The sequence below is a fragment of the Triturus cristatus genome, chromosome 10, assembly GCF_964204655.1.
Source record: "Triturus cristatus chromosome 10, aTriCri1.1, whole genome shotgun sequence".
Lineage (NCBI taxonomy): Eukaryota > Metazoa > Chordata > Amphibia > Caudata > Salamandridae > Triturus > Triturus cristatus.
Window position 1 is genome coordinate 64,172,929 of NC_140593.1, and position 22,705 is coordinate 64,195,633.

General features: G+C 48.0%; 1 protein-coding gene across 2 annotated transcripts in view; it reads right to left on the reverse strand.

The window, feature by feature from the left end:
- Nucleotides 1–22,705, reverse strand: part of HACL1 (2-hydroxyacyl-CoA lyase 1) — a 172,190-nt gene that overhangs the window by 119,650 nt on the left and 29,835 nt on the right. For both annotated transcript variants that reach the window (XM_085630421.1, XM_085630420.1), the window contains exons 3-4: nucleotides 3,690–3,730; nucleotides 2,582–2,662 (exon numbers count right to left, since the gene is read on the reverse strand). In XM_085630421.1, coding sequence (XP_085486547.1) covers nucleotides 2,582–2,662; nucleotides 3,690–3,730 — 122 coding nt within the window. The remainder of the gene's footprint in view (nucleotides 1–2,581; nucleotides 2,663–3,689; nucleotides 3,731–22,705) is intronic.

The window sequence follows — 22,705 nt, forward strand, 5'->3', positions numbered from 1 at the left end:
CAAACCCCGCGGACTGAATTAAAATGATTTTAAAAGCTGGTAATACTCCCAACAATTAAATACAAGTAAAACAGTTTAAAAACAATTAAAAATGAAAATAGCAGCAAGTAACTTAGCGTCAAGCTCTACCTCCCGGCTCAAGCATCAGGAGACTACAGTGCTCCTTAACTTAGTCGTAAATGGATCTCCAAGGACTAGATAACTAGTAATGGTTCTTGTACAGAGCAGGTACGCCATGAGTAGTTAACCATAGGTATTTGCAGACAATATAAAGATTTGTGAGGGGGTTGATAAAATAGTGAGACTCGAAAAAGTTGTGTGCAATTAAAGGGGGAACTCAACAAAAAATGCAAGCAGGATGCCAGCGTTGCTGCTTGAACATCAATGTAAACGACTAAGACAAGGGCACGAGGTGACCACTGGAACATCAATTCGCCGGAAGCCTCCAAGATACTGGCCCACTCGATATTGTACACGAAGAACTTTGGGCAAAAATCCAATGAATGATATTGAGACAGTCGGATCTTTTATCATTGAAACGTGTGACCTTTAATTTTGGCTTTTAATGGCAGACTTATTTTTCTAAAATCCCACACAATAAAGCTAACGCTTCACGCAGAAATCCAACTTCCGTGAAAAACCCTTCGAAGTTTATCTGTATGGAAAACCCTGCTCTTTGCTTTGGTGATGGAGCCCCTGGCGGTTCTGATACGCTCTTGTGGACGGGTGCAGGGTTCGGAATGGCCCAATACAGATGCAGACAAAATTACTTTATACGCGGACGATGTCCTGATCTATTTGGCGGATCCTGCGAACTCAGGCCCCCAATGCCTCTGGTCCTTCAAGCAGGCCTCCGGCCTCCGGATCAACCCGGATAAGTCGGTCCTGGTCCCCCTTCACGCATCCATAGAATGCTTCGACTGGCAGTCCATTATACCGCTCCGTCGCCAATCATTCAAGTACCTGGGGATATGGGTGACTCTACTCCCTGAACTCTGCTGGGCTCTTAACGTCCCCCCCCCCTGGTGAAGCGGGCTCAGGAGGACCTGTCTAAGTGGCAGTCTCTGTCATTGAATCCCATGGGAAGAGTCGCCCTCTTCAAAATGATGATTCTTCCCAGATTCCTCTATATGCTTCAGAATACCCCACAAAATTTCACTAGGGCATGGTTCCGGGAGCTTGACAGCCTGGCTTCTAAATTCCTCTGGGGGAAACGCAGGTCCCGATTGGCCTTGGGCATCTGTCGGATCCCTTCTTTTGACGGGGGCTTAGGGATGACCCACCTATACCTCTATTATTTGGATACTCGTTTGCTTCCCTTACACGATTGGCTTAACGGAGGGTGGTCCGACCCGGCATATAGACTGGAAATCAGTGAGTTATTGTATGGGGCTCCGGTCCCTTCCCATATGCCGGAGGTGACGCGTTGGGTGTTCCTGGCATGGCGGGCCGCTTTGCGTCACACCAAGTGGACCCACACACTGACCCGGTGCACCGCCTTGTGGCATGGTACCTGGCTCAGGGAAGTCAACGGGCTGCAAGGCTTTCAGTCCTGGAACCTTATTGGCATTTCGGAACTGGGTGACGTTTGGGCGGGAGACCACATGCTTTCCTTTCGGGATCTCCAGACTCTGTATTCCCTACATCAGTCACAGTTCTTTAGATATTTACAGCTACGCCATGCACTTCAAGCACACCTTACAACCGGTACGAGACTCCTGGATCACAGCCCTCCCGAGGCACAAATCCTGCTGGGGGATTTGGGGAAGGGGGGCATTTCACGCATATATCGGACACTCATTAACAATACCCCAACATCACTTGAGCGACTAAGGACACAATGGGAGGGATGGGTGGGCTCCTTGAGGAGGAGGATTGGCGCGATGCACTTATGGCCCCCAGGACAGTCACGGTCTCCGCCAGATTGCGCATGGTACAGCTCTATTTTCTACATGCCGCTTATCTGACACCTGCGCACCTGCGCGCCTGCACCGCGCGGGGCTCCAACTTACCCCGGCCTGCGCTAGGTGCGGTCAGGAGCCGGCAGATTTTTTCACATGGTGTGGCAATGCTCGCGTTTGGCACAATTCTGGGGTGACATAGAGGAGGAACTCACTGAGGTATTGGGGTGGGAGATCCCGCAAGACCCGAAACATGCAATCCTTGGCATCACGGATGGGCTGGATGGGTCCAGAAATGAAAACCTATTCTATACCACGGCGATGGTGGTGGCCAAGAGAGATATAGCGACTGCTTGGAAATGCGCTGACACACACACACACACACACACACACACGATTTTTGGGCTTTCCTGATTATTGCATATATCTATTTGTCATCCTGGAATCCTGTTGCTTTGTTGGTGCTCTTTGTAAAATCAATACAAATGTATTTATCAAGAAAAAGTACATTACAGCAGGTTACCTCTCCTTAGTTAAAATCTTTTACATCTAATTAAGGAACTTGTTAATCATACAGAAGTAATCGCTACCTACACAAAGCAGGCATAATTTTCAAACTGACCCACCACAAACAACACTTCTTACGAGAATGAAAATATATCCTGTTTGGCTGATATTACCAGCAGTTCTCGTTCGCGTTGGCCATTCCGCTTAGAGCGTTGATGAGGCCAGGGCCAGAGACAACGAGGCAGGCGCCAGGTCTATAAAGAACAGAAAATAGAGAAGTGAGCATGGGATAAAACAAAATGGATTTCAAAGCTTAGGAGTATTACAAAAAAGGTACTCAAATTTCCTTGGATATTGACGTTGATTTCATCCATAGTATACAGTTGTGAGTCACACTATACGAGGCATACATTCTTAAGATGAAATCGAAGTCAATAATCAAGGAAATTAGGGTTACATTTTTGACTTGTAATGAACTTATACAGTACAAAGAGGTTTACTAATTAACTGGTTTCAGGGTGTTCCCAGTGGGGACGTTTGCTCCTGTTCAGGAAAACGCACCTTCAGCCGTAAAGAATATGAAACAGTCAAAAAGATGAAGGGGCAACTAGGAAGAGTAAGAAGGAACCTAAGAAAATCAAGCAGGACTTGAAGAAGGTTCAAATCGAGTCAAGCAGGGGGTAGAAACAACCCAGCATTGAAAAAGGGAACAAGTGTTGAAACAAGAGGATGTGACAAAACAGCAGAGATGCAGAGGGGTCCAAATGGAAAGAGTCAGGACAAGAGAGGTGAAGACAGCTGAAAGAGAAAGAAAGGTCTAGTCAGTTGTGGCTTCCTAGGAACCCAGGTCCTTCGAGCTGTTGCATGTACTCTGTGCATGTGCGCTCTGCACCTCCCAGATGTCTACATACCCCAAGCATTTCCAGGTAATTAATGTTATTGGGAGTTTCCCCAGATACACTCAAGAACTTTCTAGGTACCCAAATAGCTTTGGAGGAAATCCTATGAACTTCTAATTCTTTAAAATAAAAAAAAAATAAAAAAAAGGATTGTCCAGGGGAAGTCCATCCTTACACTGAACCTGCTTAAGAAACTTAAGCCATGGTGCACACCAGCACAAAGCGAGAACTCTAGTTATGGGTGGCAGTGCCAGCTTGGGCACCTACATCTCTTGGTTCATGTGCCCCATCCCCCTTCTATGACACTGTATTAAACCAAACCTTCTCTAGTAGGAAATATTGCCAAAAACACAAAGAAAAACGTGAACGATTCACAGCTTACCGGCCTGTCAGGTACCCTATAGCGGAAGCAGCATAACACGCCTGCAAGGAACAATAAAATGACTTAATTTTTAAAGAATTTTCTGTATTTCATTTGAGCTCAAACTTTCATACACAACAGGACTTGGTTACATTTTCCAGGTATTCCGGCAGGGTGACAACAGAAAATGGTGGGGTGCTCAGCAAGCCCATCAGTCAAGTGCCTTTCCTTCTTCTGGTCTACAGGGCTCTGAAACGACCAGTGGAAAGCGTGCCTCCCTATTTATGAATAACACATGACATCCTAGAGCCTTCTTATATTGGTGAAAAGAAGACAACTCGCAGAGTGGAAAGTAAGAAAGCTAACTCCACGCAGTGCCAGTAAAAATACTACACCCAAGACACCGCACTCCACTGCGAAAGACAATGGCAACACGCACCCCCATCTCGGGACACTCATGTGGGGTGGCGAATAGGAAGTAGCATGGCCAGTGGCCCCTGGAGACTACCATGGAGATGACCCACCACCCTAAGTTAACAGTAAGGGGGACAAACAAGTCTTGTAATATTAACCCGCACTCAGCATGGCAGCTTGTGTTCAGTCACACTGTAAGCCATAGAAGCCCTAATCCATTATAGTGGTTACAAAACCCTGGTCCAGCTCCAAGGATGGCAACCACACAAAGGCCTTCATGCAATCCTGTCTCCTTCATAAAACAGTTCAGAAGACATGGAGCAAATGTTAACAAAACAAAATTCAGTTTAGCAAGACAAACTGGCAAATAAGAAAGACATTTTCAGCCCCCCACCCCCAAACCTCCAACTCACTTCTCACCAGCAAGCCGTTCACCTGACTCTCTCAAAGTCTACTCGCATGCTGCCCCATCACCCTCATCATGTGTGACTCGACTCACTCGCTGGTCTGTCTGCTGTGCACAAAGGACAAATGCATCCTTGATGTGGTCAAAGCCTGGGTGCAATGGAGGGTGTAGAGTCTAGATCTAAAGGACAATCTCTACCAGTATTCTTACACCTATACAGCAATTGCAACAGCTACACACAACAACAGCCCCACAAACAGAGGGTAAAGATACACAAGGGGCACCAAAGATGGGTAAGGAAGCTTTAAAGTCACTCCGATGGCCAGTGGCTACTAGAGACCACATGAAGCCATCAGATTGGATGTATCCATTTACATTTTGATGAGCAGTTTCTCTGTAAAGGCAAAGACTCCAGGTGTTCAAAATAGAGCATCTTATGTGTATAGCAACGATAAGCAAGACAATGTCTGAAGACCCGGCACTTTCCAAATTGCACTTGGCCAGGCTTCTTCAGTGGTTTGAGGCCATTCAGGCCACGCCGTATCATATGAACGACTAGTTAAACTGAACTCTACAGTGAGTGTGACTGCTCAGCTGCACCTTCTGTACTTGACAAAGTAACAAGCCTTCCCAATCTGAATGCTTGGTCAGACCAAGCACATATCATTTGTTTATTACAGACTGGGCCCATGTAGCCACATCATACTTTTCTTTCTTTTTTATTTTTTTATTAAAGTGTAGTGAAGACAGGGGTTTGCCTGCACACATTGCTATGTTAGCATAAGCGTTTTTAGAAGTTAACCACCATCTTGCCACTTGGCTGCTTTTGCACACGACACTACAGGTAGCTGTTATTATAAGTAAAACTGCCTGCTTGCTTTTTCTTCACATGAGAACGGTCTGTTTTTCACAACCCTAGACTTGCACCGCGACCTTAGTCTGAACACTGTGTGCAGAAACCGTCAAGGTCAACTAACAATGTATGCTGTTGAATTCAGGTTGATGGGCCCACGCTCTAGACACAAGCACACAGCTGCAGATATCTGAAACTCGGGTGCCTTTAATATGGCATTGCATGCATGATGCTGGCACTTTTGGAGAAAACCTTTCCAGACACAGAGAGCAGTGCTGATCCGGTGATGTGATTCACCTAAGCTGATCTTGGATCTTCAAACATAGAGACCGTCTATTATTATAAAACTAGCTTATTAGTCAGGGGAGGATGGTACACAAGGTATTATAGGACCTGTTTCCACTATCCTTGTAATATGATTTTTCCCTTTGTTTTTTATGGAATTGTAACAATGCTGATGGTTTTATTTCTTGTTTGCTTATGTTAGCCAAAGTACTGCATGTTAGAGCACGTAGTTAAAAATAAACATTTTAAACTTTTCCGTGTCTCTGATTACTCACGTTGTGGATGGATATGAGAATAACAACGAAAAGGTGTTCTTGATTCCCACCATTCCTGAGAGTATTCTAAGTCGCTTGTTCTGGGTTGTCTAATCATTGGTAGCTTCGATATGGTACAGAGAACGAATGAGACACTGATGCTAGTCGGATAGGGGTTCTAGGTACTGAGGTGAGTTTTTTGGTACACCACAATTCACGGAGGTCCTGGTTTCCTGCGCATACTTCTGTGCATGAGCAGAATCCCCGCAACAAAAGTTTTTATCAATGGTCAGATACAATACACAGCTCAGACAGTCTCCTCCGTAACTTTACATTGGTTTGAGTCCATATCTTCTGCAAGCAGAATGTATTATTCATTCATTATTATTGACATAACATTCAGAGGGACCTTAACTATAACATATATGTATATCATCACAACATGTATCACAGTTTATGGCCTCTATGTCTATGCTTACATTTGCCGAGTTATGTGCTAACTACCCAATGTCTCTGTTCTGTAACAAGCGTCTATTCGTCTGTTTGCGTAGATCTTAAGTGCTGCTAAAGCGGTCCCAGAAGTCTTTAGGGTGGGATGCTTCTGGTAATTCTTTTCTATTTGCTCCTTACAATAGACCATGTCCGTGATCAAGTTCTTATATTTTGGTGCTTAACTACTTCTCCACTTCATGGCTATTCTTCTCTTGGACAAGAGTAGCGCCACATCCAGCAGTTTACGTCTCCTATTCGGTTTGATTTTGTGCATTCCCAGTTGACAAACTTGAGGGGAATTGGGTATTTGCTTAGCTAGCATTTTTGTCAGGGTGTCTGTCACTGCGTGCCAATAGGGTTGAATCTGTGGGCATGCCAAAGCGGTATGTAAGAAATCGGCCTGTGTAGTTTGCAGCGCAGGAATTTATCGTCCTACCGGAGTCCGTATTTATATAGTTGCGCTGGTGTGTAATACGTTTGTTGTAAGAATTTAAAATGAATAATTCTTAAGTTACAGTTGGATGTGAGCATTTGTGAAAGTGCACAGCTATATCCCCAATCTTCTCTGGATATTGGGGTGCCTAGTGTATCTTCCCATCTTTTTAAAGCCCTTTCCTGTTTTCTACATTGTAGAGGTTCGTTACAAGTCGTTGGCTTGTGGGTGATGTTAGAAGTATTTGAAGAGCATTGTGTGTTGGAGGTTTGCTTGGGAATGTGGGGAAGATGTCTCGTAATGCCGCCCTTAGTAAATAAGCAAATAACGTTAGTGGTGTGCTATTTGCGTGGCATCGGTCTGTGATATGAACTGGCCATTGGGCATTACATCTCCCATTGTGCGCATACCCATTTCACTCAACAGTTTTTGCATGTTGTTCTCTTGCGTCACCGTTATTTTTGGGTGCTGTCGCAGTGGTACTGCTGGGACAGAAGTTGGAAATGTATTGGCTTGTTTTGTTAGCATTTACCATGCTGCTGACGTGCAGCATGCTGGACTGATTTCAGCTCTCAGGGTGTGCTGCTTCGGCTCCAATAGTAAAGCAGTAAGAGGTGTCGGATAGGCGCTTTCAGTTTCCACAGCTATCAAGCGGGATCAGGCCACGTGCCTCATCACCGCACTTCGTTGCCAGGATGGTGGGCTTAAATATACACAACATGAGATTCACAGGGAACCGACTTCACACTTTGTACAGTTGTATAGACAAGCCTAGACTGCTTCTGATGGAGACATTTATTCTTTTCTGGATGGTATCGCTTTTTCTACGCTCACAGCAGAACAGCGCCGGGAACTAGATGCACCTCTTACCCTGGAGGAAATATATCAAAAATAGCCTTTGTATTCTCATAACACATTAGAATAGTGAACACATAATATACATCGTACCACCTGGCACTAGGTCAGATTTACAAGGGATTATTTACACCTGGCAGGACCCACTGGACACTGTCAGAACCATCACAAAGTGAACTTAGTACAAGTAAGACATATCATAAACGTACAACCAGTAATCACTGATAACCACTGTACTCAGCTTCATCCTGTAACATAAACCACCTTATGCACAGTATCACATTAGGCGCCAAACATATTGTACGCCAACCTCATCAGTCTAACATCTTAGACCCTAACCTCCTAAGCATCACTCACATTAGGGGTATACTCACAGTAGGAAATCTCACGGGCATAAACACATTACGCACATAATCTCATCCCCAAACGCATTTAGAGGCATGAATCACAGTAAAGCATCACATTTCCTAATATCACGTAAACCACTCACCCCCTGGCCAACTGGCCGTCTCAAAGGGGCTCAAATGCCCTGTGTCCAGAATGTCAGGGCTGCTGCCTATGCAGCGGAATCCAAAGGGCGCCATTGCGCTAGGGCAAAGGAGTGCATCTCACTCCTCTCTCAAAACATGCCCCCCCCAAGAACTGTGGCCTAAACGTGGCAGCTGGCACTAAGTGCTGCGCAGCTGTAACTCCAGTGAAGGCCGGACACCTCTGTGCCGCCTGTCCCACTCAGGTACTCTGAATCAATAGTGCCCAATTCTCGTCAGTTGCCCGCACTGGTGCGGCGCAGTTGTGGCACTTTCCTAAAGGGGGGGGGTACGGCACCTCTGTGCCCTCTGGACCCCCACGGGGATGTAAAAACAGGTCTCCCATCATTGGGGTGGCCCGCTCTCTGGCGGGACCGCCCACGCACCGACAAGGTGCCTCGAACTGCCCCCAAGTCACTGGGGCCCTCTGAGGCTCTTTCATTCTACCGTTCTCCTCAGCACATCCCAGCGGCGGGGTAGGCTCCCGCCCGGGTCTTCGAACGTCACTCACACTTCCGTCCTCTTCCGCTTCCGTCCGCAGGCCTCACCCACAACCAGGCAGGCCGCGGAGTGTGGTCACTTTCCTCTTCGCGGCGGCAACGAGGGGTGGGCTTCCTTCTAGTTTAAAATATAAAGCGGGGTGGGCTCCAGCGGCACCATAATGCAGGGTGGGCACCTGCAATTAAGATCCCATAAGCGGGGTGGGCACCCGCCGACTCGAGCATCACGGGGGAATCCCTCACGCCGGGATTCCCTCTCCCAGGGCTGCAGCACCGCGTTGCGAAGCCCACACGTTCTCCTCTTCCGTGGGGCAAAAAGAAGAATCCAGTCCGGCGCTAAGAGCACAAGATGTCCTGGAGGTCCTTAGGGATAAGGGGGCAATGCAGGGCCCAGGGAGGCAAGCCCTACTGGCAGCCCCCCCTGGGCCCCAGCAGCAGCACGCCCCAGCACGATCAGCACCAAAAGTACAGAACCACATCATGGGGTCACAGCCCCTATATTTATACACCCTTTCTCCTTTGTCTAAAGTGCAGGGCATGGGGGAACCAGTTGCAACTGGTTTAGGGGGGATTTGGAGCACTTTCTTTTGGAAGCTCCTCTTCCCCTTTGTCAGGTGGGAGCTCACCATCAGACACACCACAGGGGGCGGAGCCAGCATGCACTAGGGAAGCACCATCCTATTCTGAGTCAGGGGATTACCCCTCCCACCACTCTTACTCCAGGTGTCCCATTCAGCCTAGCGCGGACTCACCCTGCCCCTCCTGGAGCCACCCACACTTCTCAGCTCCTGTCCCTCACAAGCCAGACAGGCAATTCAAATCAGGCAGGCAGACACATAGCAAACAGAAATGCCAACTTCTAAAAGTGGCATTTCTCCACCAGTAACCATAAATCTGCGCACGCCATTGCGCAGCATTTATCCTCACAAGTTCATACATACTAAACTCGACCCTGCACTCCCCTCATACCAGGAATTACCATGGACACACTTATCCCCAATGCATTCTTATGGGAGGGCAGGCCAATCTCACCACACGTACACAGAGAGCGCACGCACTTTACACTGGGCCACAGTGCTAAAGTGCTCAGAGGCCTAAAACCACTACCACCATGTCAGAGCTTAAGGCAAAAAGTTGAGGGGTGAACCTGCCGAAAAGGGCTAAGTCCAACAACCCCCCCCTTCACTCACAGCCTGGGTTCACTCGATGTTATATTAGGCTAAAGAGAGGATACGCTGGGACTCCGCAAGTATCCTATCTCGGCAGCATGGGGAGTGATGCTGACGGCATTACAAGTAGCATCGACTCCAGACGACTCTTCTACTGCATCCGACTACAATCAGGTTAATCCACATGATAGGCGTGGGTATCCCACTCATTAACGAGTTCTGCACCTAGCACATTTCTTCACTTCGGATGATATAGCTTCTTGAAATGTGCCACCGAGTCTGATATGTCTGGGACGGAGTGTGGGATGATGTGGCCTAATAAATTTGATTTGATTTGGTATTTGTAAAGCGCAACTGTCACTCCGCAAGGAGTACCCTGGCGCTGGATTGGAGGTGAGAAAGAACCATAAAGGGACTAGATAAGAGCAAGACAAGATTCATCAGAAACACTAAAAACCCAGGTTTTTAAGCCCTTCCTGAATAAAGTTTGAGTTGCATAGCCTAAGATGAGATGGAAGCAGATTCCAGGCTTTGGCACCCAGGTAAGCCACGGTCTTACCTCCTTTCAATTTGTATCTAAAGATGGGGAGTTTAAGCAAATTTGCTGAGGAAGACCTTAGAGGTCTTATTGTGGTGTATGAAGCAAAACGTGCTGCCAGATATTTGGGTCCCACGTTAAGCTTGGCTCTATAAGTGATCAGGAGAATCTTAAAAATAATTCTCTTGTGCACCGGGAGCCAATGCAGACTATTTAGAGCTGCAGAGGCTGAAGATCTTCTTGGAAGTTTAAGCACTAGCCGCGCTGCTGCATGCTGCACCACCTGTAACTTCTTTAAGATGGCTTTATTAGCTCCTGCAAGGAGGCGATTGCAATAATCTAAACAGATCGTTCCTATACATCAAACCTCCCCCCCCTTTACCTTCCTTTATTACCCTCACTGGTTTCCTCAGTTGATTTCTCAGAGTGGTTTATATAGATTTATTATAATGAATCTGTTTACTTACATAATGGTTGTGACTTTATGGCTCAGGCGAAAGGAACTGCTAGAAATGTGCGGTCCACATGTTGTGGCAAGCTATTAGTGCTCTTGCATGGTGCTTGGATATTGCTTTAATGTTCGGTTGTGATGATTGATACAAGATGTTGGAAGTACGAAGTATAATCGCTAAGTGTCTGTATATTTCTGAGACAAGCTACTCTTGCTGATGCTTTTTTCTATCTTCGCAAGGATTTTATGCACTTCTCAATACTGTGAAATGTCGTTCCAACTGGTACTTGTTGCGTTTATGCAGGTCTGTATCATGTTTTCATATATCTACAAAATTTCAATAAACAGATTAAACAAACAAAATCAGTTTCCACTGCTATATGGGGTATATGCGCATGTGGGTGCATCCAATAGTGAGCATGTTGTGCTTCGCCACATCATACTTACTTGTGTTTTTTTACATTGGCAACACGTCGCAGCAATTGCACTTCAGGAAGAGCCCGATTTTGGTTCTTTAGGGCAGGGGACAAAGTGCTGCCAGGGACAGAATGTGAAAGTGCAATTTGAGGTGAAACCTGGTTGGTAGTGCCCACAGATGAACTGAATGTACAGTGAGATTATACCTCTATAGTTGAGCTCATACCACCCCCTCTCACATTGCGCGGACTGTGAAGCCATCATGGAGCTAGGAAACTCGTAAGGACAAGTATCCAGCCCATGTACTCTCTATGGCTTCCCTGTGCACTTACAATAGCCAAGGATGGACTTGCTATTGCAGGGTCATGTCTGCTCCTCCAGATATGTCCACACATGGGATATAGTGCACCCTGCCTTAGGACTCTAAGGCCTGCAGTAGGGGTGACGTACCTATACCTCATGCAGTGTATGGGGCATGGCACGCAGGGCTGTATGCCATGTCGACTCTTCAGTTTTTTCTGCACCCAGACATGTAGCCTGCAATGGCAGTTTACAAAGTCTTGGTGAGGGGTCTCTGGGATGGCCTAATTTGCACTGCAGCCTTAGGAGACTCTCTGCAGCCCCAATGCCCTAGGTACCAGGGGTACCATATACTAGGAACTTATAGGGGTTGCTGAAGTTGTGCTAATTGTAGTACAGTTTTAGGGAAAGAACACTGGTGCTGGGAACCTGTTCGTCAGAGACCCAGAGCACCTCAGTCAAAGTTGCATCAAAACCCAGGCAAAAAGTGTGGGGGGAGGGGGGGGGGGGGGAAGAGCCCAGTCCCTCACACCCACTCCCCACAGGTAGGGGCTAAAGGCAACACAAAGTTTATGTTTATGTTTGTTGTAATTTATATAGCGCTAATCACCCAAGGTAACACTCTGAACCAGGCCCCATCCCGTAAGCCTACGCAAAGGCCTCCGAGAATAGCATGGTCTTCAGCCTCCTCCGAAATGAAAGTAGATGTGTGTCCTTTCGTAGCAGCTCAGGGAGTTTGTTCCACAGCTGCGGGACACAGACAGAAAAGGCACGACCCCCAAGTGTCGACAGGTTGAAGCGGGGGCAAGTAAGAAGACTTGCCTGCGAAGAACGAAGGTGGCGACCGGGGATGTAGGGCTTCAAACGGTCTTTGATGCAATTAGGGGCTTCACCGAATAGGGACTTATGAGCAATGCACAAGCCCTTGAAGCATACCCTTTGTTTAATAGGGAGCCAGTGCAAATGCCGCAGGTGGCATGTGCTTTACGAGGCAGCTTAAATATCAATCTAGCTGCGTCGTTCATGACTACCTGGAGTTTCCTCAGGAGTGATACAGGGAGCCCAATATAGACTGCATTTCCATAATCAAGCCGAGACAATATCAATGCAGTTACCACCCTTTGCATGGTAGTGAATGATAAAAGGGCCGATAGTTTCCGGAGCGGACGCAATAATCCAACACAGCTTCCCACCACAGCGGAAACCTGGTTCTTCATGGTCATTACGGAATCTAATATGATCCCTAGGCTCTTCACTGTAGGTACTGGAATGGGGGTAGGGCCAAGCTCTTGAGGCCAGAACAGATCAGACCAAGGGGAGGAGTCTGGGAAGAGTACCAAGACTTCAGTTTTGTCAGGGTTAACTTTTAGCGAGTTCAGAGTCATCCAATTCATGGTGTACCCGAGGACGTTCTGAACATTCCGTTGTGAGTCACAAGAGTGGTTGATACGAACTATTAACTGAGTGTCGTCCGCATAATTAAACACCTGACAGTCTAACCCAGCCAAGGCCTCAATCAAGGGTTTGAGATAGATGTTGAAAAGCAGGGGGGACAGCGCCGAACCCTGCAGGACCCCCCAAGGCAAGGGGCCCTGCTTGGACGTAAGAGCCCCTAACTGGACCTTCTGCTGGCGGTCTTCTAGAAAGGAAGTAAACCACTGGAGAGCCGTACCTGTTACTCCCAGCCGCTGCATACGGGAAAGTAGTCGCCCGTGATTCACCGTATCAAAGGCGGCTGAGAGATCAAGCAGGATCAGAGCAGAATGAGTCTTTCTGTCAGCTGCGAGCCGCAGGTCGTCCAAAACTGAAAGCATAACCAGCTCGGTGCTGTTATGTGCACGGAACCCTGCTTGCCGATGATGCAATAGGTTATGTTGCTCGGTATGCAAAGTCAGGGCTCTGAGCACATGCTGTTCAAGAACTTTAGCCAGGAACGGAAGTTGGGAAATGGGGGGAAAGTTCTTCAGATTTTTTGCATCAGCACATGCTTTCTTCAGCAGTGGATGTACCATGGCTTCCTTGAACTTCCGGGGGACCAGTCCGGAGCTAAGGGATAGGTTCAAAACAGCCAAGACCTCGGTCTCAACCAGGGGGAAGAGCGTTTTGAACACCCTAGGGGGGCAGATGTCCTCCGGGGACCCTGACTTCACCTTGGACACTATCCAGGCAAGGGCCTCTGGTTCAAGCCGCGGAAACTGAGCGAAAGGGGTCTTTGATAGGTCAGAGGGCACCTCCACCACTGGTAATGGGCACGGAGCGACACATGTGTTTTTAATAGCCAGAATAATATCTTCAACTTTAGTTAAGAAATAATTCTGGATTTTGTCACAGTCGGCTTGAGTGGGAGTTGGATTCTGTTCGGGCAGCTTACTCAATTCTTTAAGAATAATGAAGGTCTCTTTTTGCGTATCGCTAGCCTTACAAATCCTGGCTTCATAGAAAGCCGATTTAGTTTTGATAAGGGAGTCCTTATAATGGGCTAGTTTGGATTTAAAACTCTCCTTATCGCCCAGGGCTAATGATTTCCTCCAAAGTCGTTCCGCCCGACGGAGGACCTGTTTTTCTCCTTTGAGCTCACAGGTGTACCATGGGACTCTAGCGGTTTTGTACAGCGATTTGATCCTCTGGATGGGAATGACTGCGTCTATGGCTGTCGTCAGCCAAGTAGAAAGCTCTGCCGATGCCAAGTCTGGGTCTGTAGACCCTGGCCTGAGTACTGACGTCATCTTCAGGGCGTCTTCTAAGGTGGTAGGATCTAAAGCTTTCCAGTTCCGGAATGACTTCCACCCCACTGGCACTTGCTTAGGGCGGTTCTCAAAAGGAAGCTGAAGGCTGACCAGTAGATGATCGGACCAGCTGCAGGGGGTACAATCGGCCCGCAAATCGGCCACCGACGTAGTCCAAATAAGATCTAAAATGTGTCCTTTCTCATGTGTGGGGGATTTCACAACTTGCTGCAGTCCTAAGGACGACATGTCTTCGTCCAACCTGCTGACTGCACCTTCTCTAGGCAAAACATCCCAATGATGATTAAAGTCTCCGAGAACCAAGACATGTTGATATCTGGTCCGGAGGTCACTCATGATTTCAAAAAATAAATCATTGAACAGAGGTGAAGGTTGGGGGGGGCGGTACACCACTATCACTATCAGGCAGTATGAGGTAAGGTGAAGCTTAATGCCCAGCACTTCCGCCCCGTCTAAGCATTCCTCCACAATGTTTTCCGAGGCAAAGGTACCACGACAAAACAGGGCGACCCCACCACCCCTTTTGTTACCCCGGCGATTGTTCGTCAGGACGGTAAACTCAGGGGGGAGGGAAGCCACTAAATTAGGTAGAGTTGAGTCATTCAACCAAGTCTCAGAGAGTGCAAGGATGTCTACATCAGAATCTTGCAGCAGCGTGAAGACCTCAAGGCAGTGTTTGAGGAGGGATCTCGTGTTTAAAAGGACAGTCTTCAAGCCTAGCGGGGCAGCTGGTTGCACCTGGTGTGGCTTATCGACTAAGTGCCGCAGTAAATTCTCGTCTGCCAGCGCCTTACCCATCTGGGCTGAGAGGGCAGTCCCCACAGATAGAGGTTTTAGCTGCAATAGGTCCCTCTTAGAGTAGCACAATAATCGGCCAGGGATCCTGGCCTCTGGACACGGTCGGACGCGGACGGGCGCAGACGCGCGTCCGCTGCGCGTCCGTTGCAGCATGGATTATGTAGGCACACGGGAAGCTGGAGCGCTAACCCTGAGGGGGCGGGGCAGAGCCAAAGCTTTCTCCACACAATCAGCACCAGCTGTGATGGACCGGAAAGCAGCTCAGAGGGGAGGTGTTTAGCAGTACGGATGCAGGTGAGTGGAGGGTAAAACACACAGAACAAAAGTAATATGACGGAAATATGCTTTTAAAACTTTTGTTTAAAACAGCGCGATTCCTCCAATATAACACAGCACACAGCAATGCATCAATCTAAAATAATTAGCAGCATGAAAGTGAAGAATAATGGCTAAAAGACGCATTCAAGACTTGCCAAGCAAATATTTTACAGGATAAGAGACCAAAAAGAGAGCGTTTACGCAAGTGGTCATCAGTGTCTAAAGGTAAGTAGCCCATTGGATACTACCATTCACTACCATAATGCCCCTAAATGGAGCATTTAAGTGGCACCCCTGACACCTGGAAATCAGATTAGATGGACACAAGAAGAAGAGGACAATGAGCGAAGAAGCGAGAACTGAGAGCCAGGGGCAGACTTTTTGGCACCAAACCCTGCCTGCACCTGTCCCGACAATCACGACAAGCTGACTGCCAAGAACAATGGTGGACTGCCAGTACTTCGCAAATTGCCAGAAATCTCCCTTGGAGTAGAGGAACTACTCCCCTGCAGCTTGCAGACACCAGGCAGCAAAGTCCGGTCCACCATTCTGCCACCCCCCTGCAGTCCTACCGATGCAGCAGCCGCCCAGAAAGAGGTCGCCATGCTCCAGAAGGTCAGATCCATCTCCCCACCAAGTGAGAAGACGCCAGGACCAAAAGGAGCCACACAGCACCAAAACCCGGGGAACTAGACTACTTGCAGCAACCAACGCCTGTTTGAGTCCAGTACGGACTTCAAGACCGAGCAGCCTTCAAGGTCAGTCGAGAGTGGCCCAGCTGTCCTGTTGTTGTCCCCTCAACCGGTGAGACTGACAATCGTGAGAACCCATGACGCACAAGCTCAGCCAACCCAACGACTCTGCACCAGAGTGGCCCAGCCCGGGTTCCCAAGAACAGACTGTGCTTCCTTGGTCCCAGGGCCCTCATGAACCAACCCCCCCCCACTGGGAGATCCCAGACTTGTCCACAAGTCCCCCACTGCAGCCTGTTTCTAGGTGCCCCCCGCCTTCTTTGGTGTGGCATGCAAAGCTACCAACCTCACCAACACCTCTGCACCCGGACGCTCCAGGGCAGGTAAAGACTAACTGCTGGTGTTTCTTTGGACTCAGGCTCCCTACCACCTTAAGTCCAGAAAGGGATCCCCGGAATCCTTTAGCCATTAACTATATGAAGTATATGCCTTTTTTCCCCTTAGAAAAAAAGTATTACCGCTAAAGACGCATGTAAGTGAACATTTTACTTAGCCAGTAGAAATTCATATCTCGAATAGTACTTACTTGATTCGAAGTTCTTGGTGTTGAAGTTTATATAAAAACACATGTTTTTCTAAATTGCTCTCAGATTTATTCTTGAGTGTGTGTGTCTCATTTATTGCCTCTGTGAGTACAACAAATGCTTAGCAGCCCCCGTCGGATAAGACTAAACTGCTTGCCTACACTACCACAAAAAAGCATTAGGGTTTGTTACTTTTGCCTTTGTGAACCACTAAGGATCGCCTGGTCTCTGTACATGTACCTCGTTTTAGTGCACTATATATAGAGCCAGCTTCTTACAGGCAAATCTTTTTATCATTTGAGTTTCCAACATTTATTGTGAGGTTTCAGATTGGAGGTTCTTACCACATAGCCCACTGAGCTGGATTTTGGCAGGATTCATCAGCACACATTTTTGCAGGGCGTCTGAGTGAAGACTTCAAACTTTAGGCAACCACACAAGTTGGTGTCAATCTGTGTGTAGGGAGCAATTGTATTCCTGCACCTCTTTGAAACCCATTGTTTGTGTGTGATTTCAAATTTTACTAACATCTTGTATCTTCATTCTCATCCGATCATGGTCCCAGCTAAATCAGGTATCCCCGTCTTTTTGACGGACAAGCAGATATTCATACTCATTTCTTTTTTTATTATTTATACTCTTTTTATCTTCCCATCATTCAGTTTAATTAAAACTTTTATTGCACGCATTACAGTCCTCTCTGTTCCTGTTAAAAGAAGCCTTGAGCTTGGTCCTGCTACCATAGAGTGAGCAGTCTGGCAGCTTGAAGAGGTCTCTTTATCCAGCAGGGATCAATTCAAAGCAGGCTGAGTCCTGGTAGATTGAAACTTTAGAGTAAATCCTTGCCTTCGCGGGGGGGCGGAGCTTGCCTGGCTCCAAGATAGAGTGGGCATTTTTGATGGCCTAGAGCTCCGGAGACCGGACCCAGTAATCCATCAGGAATCCTGTGCCAGAAGCCGGCAATTGCCAAGAATTAAGCTCTACAAGATAGCAGAATGACCTGTGATTAACAAAACGCGACAGTTTCACGAAATACAGCCTGCTGGAACGAGAACGGCACTTTACTTGAAGCGGACGCTGCGCTCAAAATGGTGGCCGTTCAATGAATGACCGAGCTGCTGCAAATACTGCTTCGCCTGAGATCGCGGAGGAAAGGAGGAATAGCTGTGGGTGAGGGGGGGTTAGAGGTCTGGGCCCCCGGCAAGTGAGTGACACATGCAGTGGCATAGAGGAGTAATCTGAGCGATCTTCCCTGGCGGCAATCTATCTGGAGCGGAGGCTGCGCTCACAATGGCCGCCGTCAAATAAACGCCTGGGCTGCCGCGAACACTACCTTGCCCACGAACGGGGAGAGAAAAGAAAAACAGTGAAAGAAGCATGCAGAAATCTGGAGGACGAAAGTGGCCTCAAACAATCTGAAGGATCTCCTTCGGCTGTAGAGGGCCGTAAAGGTGCGAGGGCGCAGAGACCGTCCCGCGCAGCTGCGTGCAGGGGCTTGTGGTGACAGAGGCGCAACACTGCTGCAGCATACCAAATGGGGAGGCGGGACAGAAAAGGACCACCACGATACAACTCTCTGACCTCACACGAACAACACCCAATACGCAAAGTAAAGCGGGCAAGTGCTGCACTCGTGGCGCGCAATAGTGTATTTTGAACCGCACATCAACGCACTATAGCTACACTATGGCTCCAAACTAGAGCAGTGGAAGAAGAATGCTGAGAGGAACAGGCAAGTGGCGCAGCACTGAGGCCTCTGCACGCAACGGAGTTGTGGGAGACGAGCGCCTCCCCCTTGAGTACATGCAGGGCATAACTACTAACAGGGACTGCCAACAATAATAGATACAAGTGCAGGCCAACTCTGCCCATACAATGTGGGGAAACCGGATAAAGCACAAACTAAACTCCCGTTCGAGGCTCGTAGAACGCCCAGAACCAAAGAGACTGAGATGCAGGGAGCAGAGCCAGAACTTGACTCCGCAGACCCGGACCTTAATCAGATACTTTCAGCAATGCAACGCAGCCTCACACAGATAGACGGGGAAATCGACGCGCTGACATTTTGAATGGATCGAATGTCGGAGAGACTCAAACATTCGGAACAATTAGATACAGTTGAGAAAAGAGTCTCCGATGCAGAAGATATGCTGGCAGCAGATTCCACAACGCAGAAACAGATGGACAAGACCTTGCAAACGCTAAGAGCCAAAAATGAAGATTTGGAAGCTCGATCCCGACGGAACAACCTGCGGATAATTGGAGTGGCAGAGACAACGTGTATAGAGAACATGGAACTCTTTGTAGAAAAACTCCTGATCACTATGCCCAGTAGAGACAAGTTCTCTGATGTCTTTATTGAGGAGATGGCGCACTGCTCGCTGGCCCCGAGACCTGTTCCGGGAGCTGTCCCTTGCCCAATCATCACCCGCCTTCTCAATTACCGAAATCGGAACGCAGCACTGCACAAGGCGCGAGAACTAAAAGCTCTGCCGTATGAGGGAATGGAGCTATCAATATTCCCGGACTTCACCAAACAAGTGCAGGAAGCGCAACGGCTATTTGCGCAGGTGAAAAAGAGACAGATCTAAAACTAGACTACAGTATGCTATACCCCGCAAAGCTTTGGGTCATGGCCGAGGGTAAAGCACATTACTTCATGGAACCGAAGCAGGCCCTACACTTTCTGAAGCTGCGTGGAGGCATGAACTGCAGGCAAAGCTCCCCCCGAGGAGATTCCAACGAACCAAGAAATGATAAGAAGATGGAACGGAATGAGCACACGCACTAATCTGGAGGAACGTGAGCCCTCTTCCCCTCTGCCGCTGGAGGGAGGATTTTGTTGAGCGCTGGGCTGGACTGTGTACCCACAGCCTAAAAATCTACTTCGCAATTGGACTGAGGCCAGAGAACTGTTGACTCTATGGCACTGTGCGCAGCGCAGGTAAGGCTGTCTTGGCGGCAGGGTATTCAGGGGGCCCCTAAGGAATATTTTGGGCCTTCTCCTTAGAGGTGCACTGCATAATAATGTGAGCACCCCATACCTCCAAGATGGAACATAACGCCTTAACAAGAGACTGACTCGGAGAGTCTTGATGGAGGACATGAACACTGGGCAGGGCGTGGAGATTCTGGTACATGGGCTTATTGTTGACTATGTATCGGATATAGAGAGCTGTGGGCAAGGCCACCATTGTAAAACTGTTGAACGGTCGGACCCGAGGCCACAGAGACGCGCATAGCAGGCAACATCCACCCCTGTGTGTGCACCACAACAAGGGATCACAACATGGGGGGTGTTAAGGGATTGTTTAAGAGGAGGGTTCATCTGAGTGGGTGGGAATAATATCCACGTTGCCAAGTTGGGGGGCAATTAGCATGGGAGGGGGTGTACTGGGGAAGGTTTACGTTTGTTGTTGGTAAAAAAAAAAAAAAAGCGGGACAGGCATTACAAGCAGCATGGCAGTTTTTAACACACAAGGGGACCTACAACACACGAGTGAACAGGGCAAACAGGATAACGCAGAGACACAACATTTAAGATTACTCACCTGGAACGTGCGAGGGCTTAATGATCATAGGAAACTGAGGAAAGTGGTAGCCTTTCTCAAACACCACAAGATAGACGTTGGCATATTACAAGAAACCCATCTCGCGCAGAGGTCGAAATGCTAATCAAACAGAGGCTGCGAGGACACCACTACCCAGCAGGATTAACATCACATGCTAGAGAGGTCCTCATCTGGGCAGACAACCAATCGGGGTACGTTTGACAGGCATTCAAACGGACACAGGTGGCAGATTTGTAATAGCTAAATGCAAGAAAGATAACCTGGTGGCGGACCTGGTGGGAGTGTACAGGCCTAAAAGATGACCCGCAGTTTTACCATAACCTAAATGCTAGACTAATGCAGAGGGGAAACTCGCCTCCGACATGGTGGGGGGGGGGGGGGGATTTTAATTGCATACTCAATCCAGACCTGGACCGGTCAGGGGGCCACCCAGATGTAGATCAGCCGCAGCTAAAGCAATATTAGACATCGCTGCTTCCACGGGCCTGGTAGACATATGGCGGCACCATCACCCACACGAAGGCAGATTTACCCATTATTCATCTGCACATGATCTTTAGACTTGTATAGATTACTGGCTCATATCATAGCTTTGTTTCCCCTGCACTCTATCTGACCACTCTCCAGTCCTTATGGAGATTAGGCTTTTGCCTCGCCCAATGGCTCTGTTCACTTGGCGATTTCCCCCCTATTCGTTGATGGATCAGGTATTCCGAGCAGAGATGGCTCAGGCGATTGAAGAATTCTTTGCGCGAAATATAGGTTCAGTCTAATCATATGCCATGGTGTGGGAAACATTTAAGGTGTACTTAAGGGGGGGGGGGGGGTGTGGGGGGGGGGAGGGGGAGTCGATTGCCAATCACGCGGGAGTCCTGTGATACATAAGAGGCAGACTTTCACACTTACAAAAGGAACTGGCCGAGTTTGAGATGCAACCGAAGAGTACAGGGGACGCAAAGGCTTGGGAAGAAATAAAAGCAAAATTGGCAGAATACGACACAGCTAACGAGGAAATCAAACACCTTGGCAAATACTCTACCTCCAGAACATACGGGGAGGGGGAACCCCCGGGCGCCACTTTGGCAACACTACTCAGACCGAACAAAGAACAAGCAGTACTCACAAGCATAACAGACGAGGAAGGGAATCAGGTCACAGACACTGAACAAATCGCTGCCAGATTTCTGCACTATTATGCAGAATTGTACCATACACATATTACTCTGGATGAGGTTGCCACATCTGATTACCTGGAACACATTGAGATGGTTTACTGTCAAGCACTGGGAGCAACTGAGGGCACCTCTGACCCCCTCAGAGGTCAGGGTGGCGTTGACTAGCATGCAATCGAGGAAGGCACCAGGAACAGAGGAGTTAACTGTTGCTTTTTACAAGGCATACCAGGACCTCCTCATTCCTCACCTGATCACTTTGTACAAGGAAATGGCAGAAACTGGCATCATGCCCTCCACGATGCGCGACGCTCTACTGATAGCAATACCCAAGCCAGGCAAGGACACAGGAAACTGCAGTCCCTTTAGACCCTTGGCCCTCCTAAATGTGGACACTAAGATATACGCCAAGGTCCTATCTAGCAGGCTGGCGCTATTGTGGCCAGGACTGGAGGGTGCGGAACAGGCAGGATTTTTCCCAGGCAGAACACTAGCATATAACTTAAGAACTCTCTTTGGCACTATTTATATAGATCCGAAGGTGAAAGCCGCAGCAGTGTACCTGGATGCCCAAAAAGCATTTGACTCGGTAGAGTGGGATTTTTTGATGGCTGTTCTTCGCAGAGTGGGGGTGGGGAGATATTCCTCAAATTAGTAGCGGTACTATATAACGAACCCACAGCCAGAGTGCAGGTGGGGAGCATAGTAACTGCGCCAATCGTCATTTCCAGAGTAACCAGGCAGGGGTGCCCACTGTTGCCACTTTTATATGCCATATTTGCTGAGCCCCTGGCATATGCCCTTAGAGAAGATCATGGGCATACGCTTTTTATGGCAGCAATCTCATTCTGATATAGCCCCCCGATTATGCCAGGGCTCATACCATAGTAGTGTTCGAATACTTGCAATCCCCTTATGTTGCCATATTTCAGCAGATGTACATACTGGGGCTGAAGGTAGTGGTAAGCAATAGTTCCAGGGTTAGAATGCCCTTTTGAGTTTGTGCAAACCTACTAACTTGCATATTTTAAGGCTTTTCAACAACTCTGCTCTAATCTGTTCCCATACTGAGCAATGTTGGCAATATAGTCCTGACAACAGCAGACGTAAACCTTCTTCCAGAGTTGGGAAAAAAGTGGTTGGATGGAAAGTTAACTTGCAAACACTATGATTTTCGCATGAGCAAATCTACACATGCATATTTGCTCATGCTAAAACGCAGTTCACTATGTTCTTGGAGTACTATTTCTTGACCTAGAT